The 16922-nt window shown below is 41.2% G+C and overlaps 1 protein-coding gene across 1 annotated transcript in view; it reads left to right on the top strand.

Moving 5' to 3' along the window:
* Window positions 1–16031, top strand: part of LOC308090983 (NLR family CARD domain-containing protein 3-like) — a gene marked incomplete at both ends in the record, with an annotated part of 42248 nt that extends 26217 nt beyond the window's left edge. Inside the window, 3 exons of the mRNA XM_080436256.1 lie at window positions 7803–7852; window positions 15419–15733; window positions 15970–16031. Coding sequence (XP_080292382.1) covers window positions 7803–7852; window positions 15419–15733; window positions 15970–16031 — 427 coding nt within the window. The remainder of the gene's footprint in view (window positions 1–7802; window positions 7853–15418; window positions 15734–15969) is intronic.
* Between the last annotated feature and the right edge of the window lie 891 nt (window positions 16032–16922).

The raw sequence follows: 16922 nt of genomic DNA, 5'->3' as shown, positions 1-16922 counted from the left end.
GATTCTCTATGGACATTATACCTATAATAGCCTATATGTAGGACTGTCAGTCCGATATTGTAAAAAAAATAAAAATCATTATTAAAATAATTAATTATAATATAAAAAATGGATCCACCGCAGGTGCACCTGATCGTCCATCCTACAAACAACGTGTGTGTGTGTGTGTGTGTGCGCGTGTGCGTGTGTGTGTGTGTGTGTGTGTGTGTGTGTGTCTGCGCACGCGCGTGCGTGCGTGCATGCGTGCGTGCGCGTGTGCGTGTGCGTATGTGCGTGTGTGTGTGTGTCATTTCGGTGTTGGAACAGCGGCCGCATTTCTCTCGGTCCGACCCCCGCAGCAGGTGTTCCATCAATATCAAACATGTTTGAAAATGGTCGGAGCGGCCCCGACCGTCCTGTGAGCAACTCGGGAGGGTTTAGATTGGATCTTTGAACCCTCAAACTAGACGATATTTATGCCCGAGAAGATTCGCCCCCGATATAGGCTGGGGTAGGGCACGCCCCCCGATACCCGGGAGGGTTGTTTTTTATCCCGATTATCTCGTAGTGTAAGGCCAGCTTAGTCTCTGCTGCTGAGAGAAGAGGGGCTATAGAGCTTACTTTATACTTTGCAGCACGACGGTGTCGCGCACCTAAAATAGCAGACCTACAAGCTGACAACGCGTCGTGGATGCAACACATTGTGAGCTTGTAGGTCTGCTATGTTTTTAAAACATAATAAATAAAAAAATTGCATACTGGATTAAATTCATATAATATTTAATAACACAGTCTAGGTCTCACACACACACACACACACACACACACACACACACACACACGCACACACACACACACACACACACACACACACACACACACACACACACACACTCCATTTGTGAATAGTAATACTTGTATTACTTTTATTCTCATTAACCCCCCCCCCCCTTTCTGCCAGGCCACAACAATGTTTTTAAAACATAATAAAAAAAAAATTGCATACTGGATTAAATTCATATAATATTTAATAACACAGTCTAGGTCCAGGGTCTTCAACATTTTTCAGGTCAAGGACCCCTTAGCTGAGAGAGAGATCAAGCAGGGACCCCCAGTACATAGGCTGTTGTATAACACTGTGTTGCAGATGAATCTTTCTTTCGTTTAGGCTGTTTTTGTAACCTCAAGTAAGAGGACACATATGGAACGAAATGGACCCCGACGTGAAATAGGGCGCTAAATTCGCCTATAATAAACGTCAGAAATGATCAGTGTAACACCTGTGTCGAAAAGGTAGTGTAAGACAAGTTACCTAATTACAATGGAGGATTAAAAGTTGGACTAGTTAGGTTTGTCTACTGGATTCAGAGGGGTAAATGATGAGACCAGATGCAAATCACTTTGAGTTGGCCGGCTCAATTTTATATATTGAATGAAATGGGTAATAAAAGACAAACATAAAACAATGCGCACAAACATAGGACAATAGGCAATAAATGAGGTAGGTATACCTTGGTATCAATGGACCTCTAAATCTTTAGGGTGCACCCAACTACGCTGACTGACAATAACTGTATGCAACTTATTTGCAGTATTAAACCAGTTCAGGTTCCAATATTTCACAATCAAATAAACAATCAGGACCAAAAATATCACACTTCACATTTACAATAACCCAGGACAATAAAACAAAAACACATTAACTGACAATGACCCATACACCACTAAGTGGCTATAGAATAGTCCCAAGACACAGGGTGTCTGACCCTTAGTGTAGTGTAGTGTGTGTGTGTGTGTGTGTGTGTGTGTGTGTGTGTGTGTGTGTGTGTGTGTGTGTGTGTGTGTGTGTGTGTGTGTGTGTGTGTGTGTGTGTGTGTGTGTCCACTGTCAAGACCTACACTGCTCCTTGCAGGGCAGAAGAGTTGTGTCAATGTACAGACTTGTGTCAATGTACAGTTCTGCACTACTGGCAGGGCAGAAGAGTGTGTGTGTGTGTGGTTCTGTATGTGTGTATCACCGTCCAATACTGCACTGCTCCTTGCAGGGCAGTGTGTGTGTGTGTGTGTGTGTGTGTGTGTGTGTGTGTGTGACAATTTCCTACCACACTGGGGAAGGGCTACGGCTCTGGGTCTGTCCAAGGAGATATCTATCACGTTCTGGGTTCTTTTCTTTTGAAAATTAAACCTTTTAACGGGTAGTATGGTGACTCTAATGTGGTCTGTGAGTCAAGGTCTGTAGTGTGGGTTAGGTTAGCTCGCCATCCTTGGTCAACCAGAGTCGGGCTGAATCAGAACAAATGTATCCAAACAAAAAACCTGACCTGCATAAAGCAAGGCCAGAGGCATCTCTGTGTTAATGTACCATAAACACAATACTGCATAAGGTTTCACTTCAAAATACTTATTGGAAATAAATACATGAAACCTTTCAAATTCACATTCATATAATTACAATTCAACAATAGTTCAAACAAAACAAAATAAAATCAATCTTCCTCTCACCGATGGTGGTGTGTCCCTTACACTCAAATTAGTAACAGCAGGGTCCAGCAAAATACCACGTGAGTGACACACTATAAATAAAAAATGAGTGACATTGAGAACACATTCTTTTGATTAAATTAAATTATAATACACTTGGTGCAAAACGTTTTTTTTAGCTGAACACAAAATAAACTTTAAATGACTGTTCATTGAACAAACAGCCTAGTCACCAGCAGTGCTGGGACTTCACTCTTAACATGTTAGCCACCTAGCAGCTAATGCATCCAAACACTGTTTGTCACTCACCAAGGTTTGCAAATGAAATCAGCATCAGCACATCAGGGCTGTCTAGATGACTCAATGTTGCTTCTCACAACAGGCTAAAGTCATTAATGTTGTGCTTTGATGTACACAACTGATATTATTCTATATGTTCTTAAACTTAATATTTTTCTGGTGCAAGAGACAAGGACAGGGTTCCCAAGCAAAAGTTTGCTTCAGTGGCTCCTCTCTGATCTCACTCTGATTAGCTGGAATTCGTTCCACCTGCTGTCTCTGCACACACAGGCAACAGGCCCTTGTTCAGACAGTGCGTTGTCTCTCATCTAATTGGGCCACAGCTTAATGTCAATCAAGCTGCTATAATGAAATGGCTGGATGAACTGATCTGAGGGGGTTTCTGTGCATCTTTTATGGTAGTGAGGGAATATGACTGAATGAATGAATTGTCACTTGATAACAGTTATTCATTTATTCATACGGAAGGATGATTTAATCCATTTTACTTTGCTATTTATCTATTTATTGTAAAGGGTGATTCAGTGTATTTTAACCCATTTCTGGACCTGGGGTACATCAGCATTCATTGGAGGTCGGGGGGGGGGGGGAGCAAGAAGAAAAAAAGAAAGAAATTACATCTGGACCACCCCCCCCTGGTAACTAAATAACGAACAGTCCCTAACAGCAGGTTACAGTAGGTGCTGCACAGGGCACCAACCTTGGGGGGCACCAAACGACGTGAACATTTTTGAAATTTAGAAGCAGCGGCTGTTAAAGGAGCGCTACAACATTGAAACGCTCCGGTGAAGCGTCACTTTTTTTCCGCGCTGCGCTGCAATACAGCATATTTCAATACATTTAGGAGTAAATGACAGATTTCTTTGTTATAGAGCTCTTGCCACGCTCAGTGTTGATCATGTCCTCTAATTATAAGCGACATTGCCCTTGTTTTTCTGTGAAGGTACTTGTAAAGACTGGTGGTTGGGCTTTGTCCCTGTTTCTAAAACGTTGTTGATATTTGGCATGAGTTATTTGTTGATAGCTTGTAGATCTGCTATTTTCTACAACCACCACCACCACTAGTAATAATATTAATAATAACTAGAAAAGGTGCTTCTCGGAGCACAGGTCTCCGCCAGGTCAGGTAGGTTATTGTGGCCTCCTGGTGGCCAATGTGAAAAGGGTGGCATTTCTTCTTAGGCCTTTCATGGCAATCGGACACTGCATTCATGATTTGAGGCATTTTGTTCCAAAAATGTGTATTGCTAAATTAGACCTCCTGGTGGCACAGGCTAATGTGAAAAGAGTGGCATTTCTTCTTCTGCCTAGTGGGAATATGCGTGCAAAATTTCACTGAAATTGCATGCTGCATTTTTTAGGTGGAGTTAGACTGATTTAGAGTCTGATTTAGAGTCTGATTTAGAGTCTAACTGTAAAGACTAGTGGTTGCGGTTTGTCCCTGTTTCTAAAACGTTGTTGATATTTAGTATGAGTTATTGGTTGATATATTGATTCTTGTACCACACCTCCTCAAGTCCATCTGTGATTATTACCAAGATGTTACTGTACCAATTCTTAATAATTAAATATTGAAATATTACAGAATCCCAATCAATTGTAATGTAAACATTACAAATGTAATAACAAATTCTAAACAACTTCTTATCGGGTAACAACTACATATTCTTGTAACTCATGTCTTGCATTACCAATGCTGGCCAAATCAATCAACTAATTGGCAGAAAACACAAGCATCACACATCCTACTATCCACTACATGCCTGACCTCGGAAAAAACGCCTCCCACAGACATACAGGGACTGACCTGTTTCACACTGACGCCAGTTGATAATCAATCCCCTCCTCCTACCTCGCTCCGCCGGACCTCCGTTCCACTCGAGCGTCCCTCTATTTCCGTTATATTCGAGCGTGTCCCGCCGGGTCCCGGGGATGACGTCCTTTTCAGTCACGCTCTACCAAACGGATTCGGCATAAGTGGTGGTTTAAGAATCCGCTATGCGCTTTCCCATGTGTGTGTGTGTGCACACACACATGGGATAACGCAACAACACGCCCATGGCCAAACCTCCAGGCGCAAATAACAGAGTGGGCATAATGTTTACGGCGTGGACGTAAGATACTGTTGGGTACAGTGCCAGCTGCCTTGTGCGTAATTAACTGATAGCGGGTAGTGCCAAGGGATAGCTCAGGATGGATGATAGGGCCCCAAATCTCTTTGTCGAAAACAGCCGATCTACAAGCTCACAACGCATTGTGTTGTGAGCTTGTAATGAAATTTTTTCTTGTGGGGGGTTGAACTGTCTCATTAATACTGTGTGTGTGTGTGTGTGTGTGTGTGTGTGTGTGTGTGTGTGTGTGTGTGTGTGTGTGTGTGTGTGTGTGTGTGTGTGATAGCAAAGGGAACAGAACTGCACTATTTTACATCCAGGTAGAAAGTATTTACATCCTCTTCATATCAGCATTGAAAATTAATGATAAATAAAACTGGTTTGCATTTTAACCAGTTCAGCACTCTATTGTAGTGGAAATGCTGGTAAAAAAATAAAACACCCCCCCAAAAAAAGACAAGACATTTCTTACCCCTTTCCTCTAAGGCGGGCGGCATTGAGTTTGTCCGGGAGGGCTGCCTGGTCAAGATAATGGAAGGAGAAACACTGTAGTGTACACAGTGACGTCAGTTCAGCAAAAGCTAAGGTATGGCAAGGTTAGGGTTGCCAACTCCCAGAGATTGAAGTAAGGGACACCTATCCTGGGCGCGCGGCAAAGGCGTGCGGCCGAAACAAATTTGGGGGTCAAACCCCCCAAGACAGAAAGAAAACTATGCATTATACCTTATAACACAATACAAACACGATGGTCTTACACCTGCATTAGGCTACTATTCATGATTTTTTTTTTTAAATGACGGTTGACGAAGTCTCCCAGTCTCTATACACAGCTTTGAGGAATTCGGCTTTAGCCCCGCCCCCCTATAAGACCTTTTGGAAGTGCACGCCCACAATTCAACGTCAGAGACAGAGAGAGAGAGAGCCCCATTTCAAGCACAGACACAGACACAGACACAGACACAGGTCAGGCTGTTGTTGCCTCGCCTGCCTCAAGCGCACACACACAGTTAAACTTAAAGGACTTTCATTTACACGTGTGTACACGTTTAGATGACAACGTTCTCTCTAGTGAAAACGTTAAAGTGCCGTTGCGTTCTCACTTTTTATTTTGCCTTTAGATGGTGATGCAACACTGATTGAAAATGCTGTAGTGCGCAACTGATCTGTGGGTTGCCATGTCGGCTTATTATAAGCGACTTTGGGCTTGTTTTTCCTGTAAAGTTGCCTGTAAATATTGGTTGTTGCGTGTTGCGGGTTTTTGGGCTTTTAAAGTGTAGTTACTTTGTTGATGTTATTGTTTAAACAGTCCTCAAACATGTGCATGCCAAATTATTGTATTTCTTCGCAGACCCCCATCTGAATTAATAAATATATATGGTGAAAATAGCCAATCTACAAGCTCAGTGAGCTCGTAGATCTGCTATTTTCAAAAAGAAATAGCGAAATAATATTTGATATCTATCTATCTATCTATAGATATAGATATCTATTTCTTTTCAAGATCTTTTTGAAAATAGCAGATCTTCAAGCACACTGTGAGCTTGTAGATGTGTCTGTCTGTCTGTCTGTCTGTCTGTGTGTGTGTGTGTGTCTGTGCCCCCGTATTTTCGTTTATGTACACAAATCTTCGAGCCCACACCGTCACAGGCAAACTTACAAAGGACTTTCAAATACGGCCCTTGGACACTCACACTGCGCCTTAAGACATGGCGGGCGCATGGGATAACTTCTTCATACCACCAGCACGCAACATCCCACAGAAAACATTCTTTATCACGTTATACAATAAAACAACATATAACATTATTAATATAATAGATTACATCATTAATATGAAATGTATTATATTATAATATATCATATACATTATAATACATATTATTATAATATATCACATTATAATATAACATTTGATTACAATAATTAATATAATATATCTCTGCTGTCCAGCAGCAACCAACTAACTCCACAACACTAATTTTTCAGGAAATGAAGAAATCATTATATTTAAAAAAAGCAATACTGCCTCATCAAAGTTGGTATAGTGACTATATATATTATCAGATACTTGCATGTGTCATATATGATCAGCACTTTACCCAAATCCAGCACAAGTGGAGTTAGGAGTTTTGTCCAAACAAAGTTAGGTGTCTGAACAGCTGACAATAGCGCCAATCGCTGCTGAGGGAGAGGTTTGAAATGGGGCTAAATTCCTAAAAGCTAACAATGGATCTCCAAGCTCACAATGCATCACAACGTGTGAATTAATGCCCTGATGCTTCATGATACTTATTATATAGGCCTACAATAATAAACAGGACTTTGAATATTACAATAACGTCTGCAAAGAGGGGTTCACAGAGTTGGAGTTCCTGTTTCTAAAACGTTGTTGATATTTAGTATGAGTTATTGGTTGATATATTGATCATAGTACCACATCTCCTCAAGTCCATATGTGCTTATTACCAAGATGTTTTACTGTACCAATTCTTAATAGTTAAATATTTAAATAGAATCCCAATCAATTGTAATGTAAACATTACAAATGTAATAACAAATTCTACACAACTTCTTATCAGGTAACAACTACATATTCTTGTAACTCATGTATTGCATTACCAATGCTGGCAAAATCAATCAACAGAAAACACAAGCATCCCACTACCCACTACATGCCTGACCTTGCAACAAAAAAAAAACTCCCACAGACGTACAGGGACTGACCTGCTTCACACTGTCACCCGTCTACACATGACATCTTATGTCATACGTCCTTGTTTTTTTGGAGCCAAGGTATGGCACCTGCCCTACCTTGCCTAATAATAATAATAATAATAATAATAATAATAATAATAATAATAATATAATAATAATAGTGTCAGGTAGTGTTAGACAGTCAGACATTGATGCATTATTTTTCTGCTTCCTACAGTGTGAATCATGGAGGAGAACACTGGATTAAACCTCATCTCCTTAAAAAATGTGAGTATCTGTCTGTCTGTCTGTCTGTCTGTGTCATACACTGTGTTTATACTCTATTAGCCCCTCCCTCCTTGGATGCTGTCCTGAAAACTCCTCAGTAGAACTTCCAGAGAATTCAGATGGTTTCTCTGCTCTTAGCCTGGTCCTTAACACCAGCTGATGCTTGTTTACGAAACACTCCCCCCCACCTGACACACCTTCTGCACTGTTCAACCCCCATATAAAACACATTATAACATTTTATAAACTCATTTAAACAAACTGCTTTAACAATCATTCAGATAAGATTGCAGATCTGGCTGCATTGGCTATTTGAAAATAGAAGATCTACAAGCTCACAACGCGTCACATCACCAGGTGTTGTGAGCTTGTAGATCTGCTGTTTTCAAAATATACGAGCGCTTATGTGAGAGCATTTTCGGGAGTTTTGGACTAATAAATGTTTATAATCATGTATAACAACTTATAACCGTGTTTATAACGTATTATAACTGCTGTTCATAATGCATTATTATGCTCAGTGGAATAGCACATTATAACTACCCTAACTTACTCAGTTGTAAAGGCTCATAGAGAAGTGCTGTAATGTGTAATAATGCATTATAATCAAATGTGTATTAAATGGAATAATGTCTTATAAACATCAATAATGTGCTATAACATGACTTTGAGACCTTTAAGTAAAGTGGCCACATATTCATGAGTTATTAGACATTTAATAAATATGTTTGTTATAATGTGTTATGACACATTACTGCACTTCTCTATGAGCCTTTACAACTGAGTAAGTTAGGGTAAAAATAATGTGCTGTTCCACTGAGCATAATAATGCATTATGACCAGCAGTTATAATACGTTATAAATGTGGTTATAAGTCCTTATACATGATTTAAACATTTATAACAAGCATTATAATGCCTTATAAGGGCGTTGTAATGCATTATAAATGAGCTTATAAAGCATTATAGACCTTCATAGAAAGTGTTACCACCCTTTCTTACTGGCTTTCCATGCTTTGGTCGTATTCTGGTTCTTCATGTCGTAAAATCGGGGCGTTTTGAGAATATTTAAGGACGTGTTATTTAAATGACGCTCGGTTTCAGCCGTCAGATTTATCAAAGCCCAGACCAAATGTACGCTAGGATTGGCTGTATAGGTTCCTTTGATAAATGTCACTTGGACGTTGGCCTACGGGCAAATTTAAATCAAAGAATACGCAGTTTTTTACGCTCCATTGATAAATGAGGGCCACTGTCCCCACATACAACACTCCTTCTGCCACACATTCTGCTTAATGTCCCCAAAACACACTGTCCTCACATACAACACTCCTTCTGCCACACATTCTGCTTAATGTCCCCAAAACACACTGTCCTCACATACAACACTCCTTCTGCTACACATTCTGCTTAATGTCCCCAAAACACACTGTCCTCACATACAACACTCCTTCTGCTACACATTCTGATTAATGTCCCCAAAACACACTGTCCTCACATACAACACTCCTTCTGCTACACATTCTGCTTAATGTCCCCAAAACACACTGTCCTCACATACAACACTCCTTCTGCTACACATTCTGCTTAATGTCCCCAAAACACACTGTCCTCACATACAACACTCCTTCTGCTACACATTCTGCTTAATGTCCCCAAAACACACTGTCCTCACATACAACACTCCTTCTGCTACACATTCTGATTAATGTCCCCAAAACACACTGTCCTCACATACAACACTCCTTCTGCTACACATTCTGCTTAATGTCCCCAAAACACACTGTCCTCACATACAACACTCCTTCTGCTACACATTCTGATTAATGTCCCCAAAACACACTGTCCTCACATACAACACTCCTTCTGCCACACATTCTGCTTAATGTCCCCAAAACACACTGTCCTCACATACAACACTCCTTCTGCTACACATTCTGCTTAATGTCCCCAAAACACACTGTCCCCACATACAACACTCCTTCTGCCACACATTCTGCTTAATGTCCCCAAAACACACTGTCCTCACATACAACACTCCTTCTGCTACACATTCTGCTTAATGTCCCCAAAACACACTGTCCTCACATACAACACTCCTTCTGCTACACATTCTGCTTAATGTCCCCAAAACACACTGTCCTCACATACAACACTCCTTCTGCCACACATTCTGATTAATGTCCCCAAAACACACTGTCCTCACATACAACACTCCTTCTGCTACACATTCTGCTTAATGTCCCCAAAACACACTGTCCTCACATACAACACTCCTTCTGCTACACATTCTGCTTAATGTCCCCAAAACACACTGTCCTCACATACAACACTCCTTCTGCTACACATTCTGCTTAATGTCCCCAAAACACACCGGCCCACATTTGTCAACGCGGTGTAGACCAAATAATGAGTGTACGGCGAGATCCCGCCGCCTAAGATCCCAGGTCGTAGGCAGTTGTTGACTTTGGCTGCACCCGTTTGTTCCATTGTAGACATGTAGAGCAGTATTTTCGGACCGTCTGACAGGCATCTGGACACATAATCCACTCCTAAATGTATATCTACACTAATAAATAATCCCTGTGAAAATATATCATTTTCTAAAGTAATTTAAACAAACTTCTTTAACAGTCATGCAGATCTGGCTGCATTGAAAGTAACAGATCTACAAGCTCACAAGAGTCGCATCGGGACGCGTTGTGAGCTTGAAGATCTGCTATTTTCAAAATATACGGGCGCATTTGCGAGAGCATTTTCGGGAGTCGGGACTCCCGACCATCTTTTCATGGACAGTGAGGTCTACAAACTTAACAGTAGCTTGTCCTATGGTATGGAGTTATGTCATAGAGAGTTATGAAGGCTACAACCTGGCTGGGTTAAGGATATTAACCCGGCACTCCAAAGTAATCTTTGCCGAGCGCAGGATATCTCTTATTAACGTGGCGGCACGGGATCACTGCAGCCCGCCCGAGTCTCATGGGGAATAGCCTACATGACTGCTTTATGTTAGTGTAACTCGAACGCGCACTGCTCGGTATGGGTTAAATAAATGTATATACAAACGTATTCCATTCATGGCGATGTGATTGGTATCATAATATGTCATTCATGTAGGCTACAAGCCTACGTGACAAAGATTGTACCGCTACGGATTACATGAAAGACACAGTTGGGCGTGTGTGTGTGTGAGAGAGAGAGAGAGAGAGAGAGGTGTGTGCGTGTGTGTGTGTGTGTGTGTGTGAGTGTGAGTGTGAGTGTGAGTGTGAGTGTGAGTGTGAGTGTGAGCGTGTGTGTGTGTGTGTGTGTGTGTGACTTGACAGGCAGCGAGGCGAGCGGGGGAAACGCTCTCTTATTTTCTTATTTTCTTCATGTCGTAAAATCTGGGCGTTTCGAGAATATTTAAGGACGTGATATTAGATTAAATGACGGTCGGTTTCAGCCGTCAGATTTATCAAAGCTCCGACCAAATGTGCGCTAGGATTGGCTGTATAGGATCCTTTGATAAATGTCACTTGGACTTTGGTGTAAAGGCGAAATATAGGCAAAAATATAAGCCGTTTTTTTACGATTGATAAATGAGGGCCACTGTCCCCACATACAACACTCCTTCTGCCACACACATTCTGCTTAATGTCCCCAAAACACACTGGCCCTCATTTATTAATGGAGCCTAAAAAACAGCATATTTTTTTCCATAAATTCGGCCGTAGGGCAACGTCAAAGTCACATTTATGAAGCGATCCTATACAGCCAATCCTAACGTACATCTATGTGGATTTAGGCAGAGCCATGATTTAGGAAACAACTCCTTTCTCTTTGTCTGTGTGTCCAGTGAAAAGGGGAGGGGCTGGTGATCGAGTCGTGACGCGTTGTTAGCTTGTAGATCTGTTTTGCTAAATTGTGACGTATATTACGTCAGAGCACTTACAGAAGTAGTCTACATAATTATTGGGTAATAATGGAGTTTGATAGAAACTGTACATTAACGGTGCAGAAAGCAGCCAGAATACTGAGCATTATGTTTTGCAAAGTGTGGAGTTATTTGGAGCATAATGTCTGTGTGTGTGAGATCCTCACCAACGCTGACTCCCAACTCCATGGGTGTCCTCCTTCATTCTGGTAGAAGGATGTGACATGTGGGGAGCTTATCAGATATTTTAGTGACTTTTGTAAAAAAAAAGAAAGTGAAAGTGTGTCTGTGGGTTTTATATGTATATATTTTAAAGTATTAACATGAGGTTATAATAACTACTTTGGATCCACTGGAACATGGGTTCTTTATTACATTTCCTGATAAGTATTGTATTTAGAGAACCAGGATGATAAGTATTGTATTTAGAGAACCAGGATGATAAGTATTGTATTTAGAGAACCAGGATGATAAGTATTGTATTTAGAGAACCAGGATGATAAGTACTGTATTTAGAGAACCAGGATGATAAGTATTGTATTTAGAGAACCAGGATGATAAGTATTGTATTTAGAGAACCAGGATGATAAGTATTGTATTTAGAGAACCAGGATGGAAATAAGACTCCGAGCTTCATTGTGTTTTTATCCTCAGTGATCTATTCATCCATCTATTCATCTATTCATCCATCTATTCATCCATCTATTCATCCATCTATTCATCCATCTATTCATCTATTCATCCATCTATTCATCCATCTATTCATCTATTCATCCATCTATTCATCCATCTATTCATCCATCTATTCATCCATCTATTCATCTATTCATCCATCTATTCATCCATCCATCTTTTCATCTATTCATCTATTCATCCATCTATTCATCCATCTATTCATCTATTCATCTATTCATCTATTCATCCATCTATTCATCCATCTATTCATCTATTCATCCATCTATTCATCTATTCATCTATTCATCCATCTATTCATCCATCTATTCATCCATCTATTCATCTATTCATCTATTCATCCATCTATTCATCTATTCATCTATTCATCCATCTATTCATCCATCTATTCATCTATTCATCTATCTATTCATCTATTCATCCATCTATCCATCTATTCATCTATTCATCCATCTATTCATCTATTCATCTATTCATCCATCTATTCATCTATTCATCTATTCATCTATTCATCCATCTATTCATCCATCTATTCATCCATCTATTCATCTATCCATCTATTCATCCATCCATCTATTCATCTATTCATCCATCTATTCATCCATCTATTCATCTATTCATCCATCCATCCATCCATCTATTCATCCATCCACAAATTATTTAATTAATTAATTAATTATGACGTTTGCAGCCTATTGGGGGGGGGGGGGTCGAGAGAGAGAGCGGAGAGACACAGCAAAAACGTAACTGTTTGAGTGCTGGTCGAGCTGTCGTGTCTGTTTATAAACACAGCCAGACAAACGATTATAATGGATATAACAATTCAGTGACCGGTTGAAAAGGTTATTAAACACAAATCGCTTGCACTGGGGTGAGTACATTATGAATAAACTCTGGCAGTTAATGTGTTAAATAAAGCTGCAATCTGGAACTGATTTGAATTAATAAAACATTATTTTAATTATTTTATTTTCTATATTAAACACTTAAATCCACGCCACTGACTGGAGTTCCTCAGGGCTCTGTTTCCCTCTACACCAAGTATGTTCCCTGAATATATCAGATCTACAAGCTCACAACCATAAATAATTCATCAAAGAACCTTCTTTGATGAATTAACCACTTAAACCCCTGCATCCCATGTTGACATGTCTTAATACGTGAGCATTCATCGAAAATAGCAGATCTACAAGCTCACAATGCAGAGCTAGTAGCAGTGGTGGAAAAAGTACTCAATTTGTTTACTACTACGTAAAAGTATCAAAACTGCAATTTAGAAATACTCTGTTACAAGTTAACCCTTTAAGACCTGAAGCATCTGTGTCACTTTTTGATTTGAGCTAAAAAGCATTATTTTACACTTTGGCTATTCAAAAATAGCAGATCTACAAGCTCATAGCGCGGCACCGAGTGCCGCGCTATGAGCTTGTAGATCTGCTATTTTTGAAAAATCGTGAAAAATGTGTGCAAATCTTTGCTTCTGGGGGTCCCTGGGACAAAATATCTTGAGATGGGGGTCCGCGGTCAAATACATATCATTTTGGGGGTCCTTGACATGAAAAAGATTGAGAACCACTGATATAGAAACATACGTTTATCAGAAAACTGTTGGGATTTAGAAGACATTTGTAGAATCGGCTTCAGGTCTTAATGGGTTAAAGTTAACATTTACTTGAGTAAAAGTACAAAAGTATTGGCATCAAAATATACTTAAAGAATCAAAAGTAAAAGTACTCTGGGAGACACCGGTCGATGAAGGGTTAAAGTGGTTAATGGTTCTTTATAGCATTGGTTCTCAAAGTGTGGTCCGGGGACCCCCAGGGGTCCTTGGGGGGTTCCAGGGGGTCCCCAGCAAAATGGAACCACTTTATCCATATTTTACATGTTGGCTGTTTAAATATAGCAGATCTACAAGCTCACAGTGCACCACTTTGTGCCGCGCTGCGAGCTTATAGATCTGCTATTTTAGATATGTTTTGAAAAATATTGAAAATGTTTGGAAACAAGTTGAATAATTGTGATAGTTTTTAACATAAATCTTCTCTTCTGGGGGTCCCTGGCACAACACATTTTCAGATGGGGGTCCACAGACAGATACATATAAATGTGGGGGTCCCTGGCACAACACATTTTCAGATGGGGGTCCACAGACAGATACATATAAATGTGGGGGTCCTTGACACTAAAAGCTAGAATTACTGCTTTATAGAAGCATTTAAATAGTTAAATAATGATTCTTTAAAGAACGTTTCTTCTACGGCCTCAACAACCGTGTGTGTGTGTGTGTGTGTGTGTCTGTCTGTGTGTGTGTGTGTCTGTGTGTCTGTGTCTGTGTGTCTGTGTGTGTGTGTCTGTGTGTCTGTGTGTCTGTGTGTGTCTGTGTGTGTCTGTGTGTGTCTGTGTGTGTCTGTGTGTGTCTGTGTGTGTGTGTGTGTCTGTGTGTGTGTGTGTGTGTGTGTGTGTGTCTGTGTGTGTCTGTGTGTGTGTGTCTGTGTGTGTGTGTGTGTGTGTCTGTGTGTCTGTGTGTCTGTCTGTCTGTCTGTCTGTCTGTGTGTGTGTGTGTGTGTGTGTGTGTGTGTGTGTGTCTGTGTGTCTGTGTGTCTGTGTGTCTGTGTGTCTGTGTGTCTGTGTGTGTGTGTGTGTGTGTGTGTGTGTGTGTGTGTGTGTCTGTCGGGGGGGCCGCCGCCGGGCTGGTGCTCACTGCAGCCATGGATGGGGTGGGTAGGGGGTCCGTAGGGGGGGTCCCCGCTGGTTCTTCAGATATAAAAAATAAAAATCCCCCGTTTGTTCTTGGACTGTGTGTGTGTGTGTGTGTGTGTGTGTGTGTGTGTGTGTGTGTGTGTGTGTGTGTGTGTGTGTGTGTGTGTGTGTGTGTGTGTGTCTGTGTCTGTGTGTGTCTGTGTCTGTGTGTGACTCAGTGAATGATGTGTTTAATGTTTACTGTGTTGTTTTTCTCATCAGATTATCATCGTCTCACACTGGACACAAACACAGCACACAGAAAACTCTCTCTGTCTGAAGACAACAGGAAGGTGACATATGAAGGACAGGATCATCATTATCCTCCTCATCCTGACAGGTTTGATGGACAGAGACAGGTTCTGTGTTCAGAGGGTCTGACTGGACGCTGTTACTGGGAGGTAGAGTGGAGGGGGCAGGGGGGGAGAGGGGTTTCTATAGCAGTGACTGACAGAGGAATCAGCAGGAAAGGAAGTCGCCACCTCGGTGACTGCCTAGGATACAATGACATGTCCTGGAGTCTGATCTGTACAAGAGGTGACAGGTACAGTGTCAGACACAATAGAAAGGAGACTCGCCTCCCTGTCCGTCCCTCTAGAGGCTCTAACAGAGTAGCAGTGTATCTAGACTGTTCTGCTGGAACTCTGTCATTCTATCAAATATCAGAGGACATTCTGACACACCTGTTCACCTTCAGGGACACATTCACTGAACCTCTCTATGCTGGGTTCAGGTTATCACTCTCCCCCTCCTCAGTGTGTCTGTGTGAGCAGAGATAGAGTCTCTATGTGAGGGTGACCTCAGGTCGTCATGGTTACTCAACATGTCTGAGTGAGTCCAGGTTGTCATGGTTACCACAAGTACTTCAATCTGTAGATCAGTGTTTCTCAAACATGTTCATGTCAAGGACCCCCATATGAACATATTCTATTCCAGGGACCCCCATAGGCAGAGATAATTTTTTTAAAGTCACATTTTAACCCATTTAGACCGGGAACGCATCTGTGTCACCTTTTAGATTTCTTTAGGCTATTCAAAAATAGCAGATCTACAAGCTCATAGCGCGGCACCGAGTGCCGCGCTATGAGCTTGTAGATCTGCTATTTTTGTAAAATCATGAAAATTAAATATAAATATATTTTTAAAGCGTTAGGATTTAGAAAACTTTTTTTTTATCGTCCTCAGGTCTTAATGGGTTAATAAGAAAAACTGCAGATCTACAAGCTCACAACGCTTCGCCGCTTGTAGATCTGTAACTGAATCAACTGATTCAATCATTTAGCTGGGGACCCCCTGGAACCCCTGGGGGTCCCCAGACCACACTTTGAGAACCACTGATCTAGACACTGTTTCTCAACATCAGGTCCGGGGCCCACTAGGGGTCCATATGGACTCTTACAGCAGTGGTTCTCAAACCTGTTCAAGTCAAGGACCCCCAGATTAATGTGTTTGGGCTGCGGACCCCCATCTGAAAATATGTTGTGCCAGGGACCCCCATCTGAAAATGTGTTGTGCCAGGGACCCCCAGAGGAGAAGATGTTTACCAGAAAAATCTAAATTATTGTCTCCGCCAGGCCGAAGGCATGGCGAGAGAGTATGTTTTACCCCTTGTCCGTCCGTCCGTGTGTGTGTGTGTGTGTGTGTGTGTGTGTGTGTGTGTGTGTCCGTCTGTCACCAGCTAATCTCCGGCACCGATGGCCCGGTCGCTCCGAAACTGTGCACACAC

This window comes from Gymnoscopelus braueri (genome assembly GCF_963280865.1).
Source record: "Gymnoscopelus braueri genome assembly, chromosome: 8".
NCBI classification, from domain to species: domain Eukaryota; kingdom Metazoa; phylum Chordata; class Actinopteri; order Myctophiformes; family Myctophidae; genus Gymnoscopelus; species Gymnoscopelus braueri.
The sequence above is the reverse complement of the archived record's forward strand: the minus strand, read 5'-3'. Positions and strand labels throughout refer to the sequence as shown.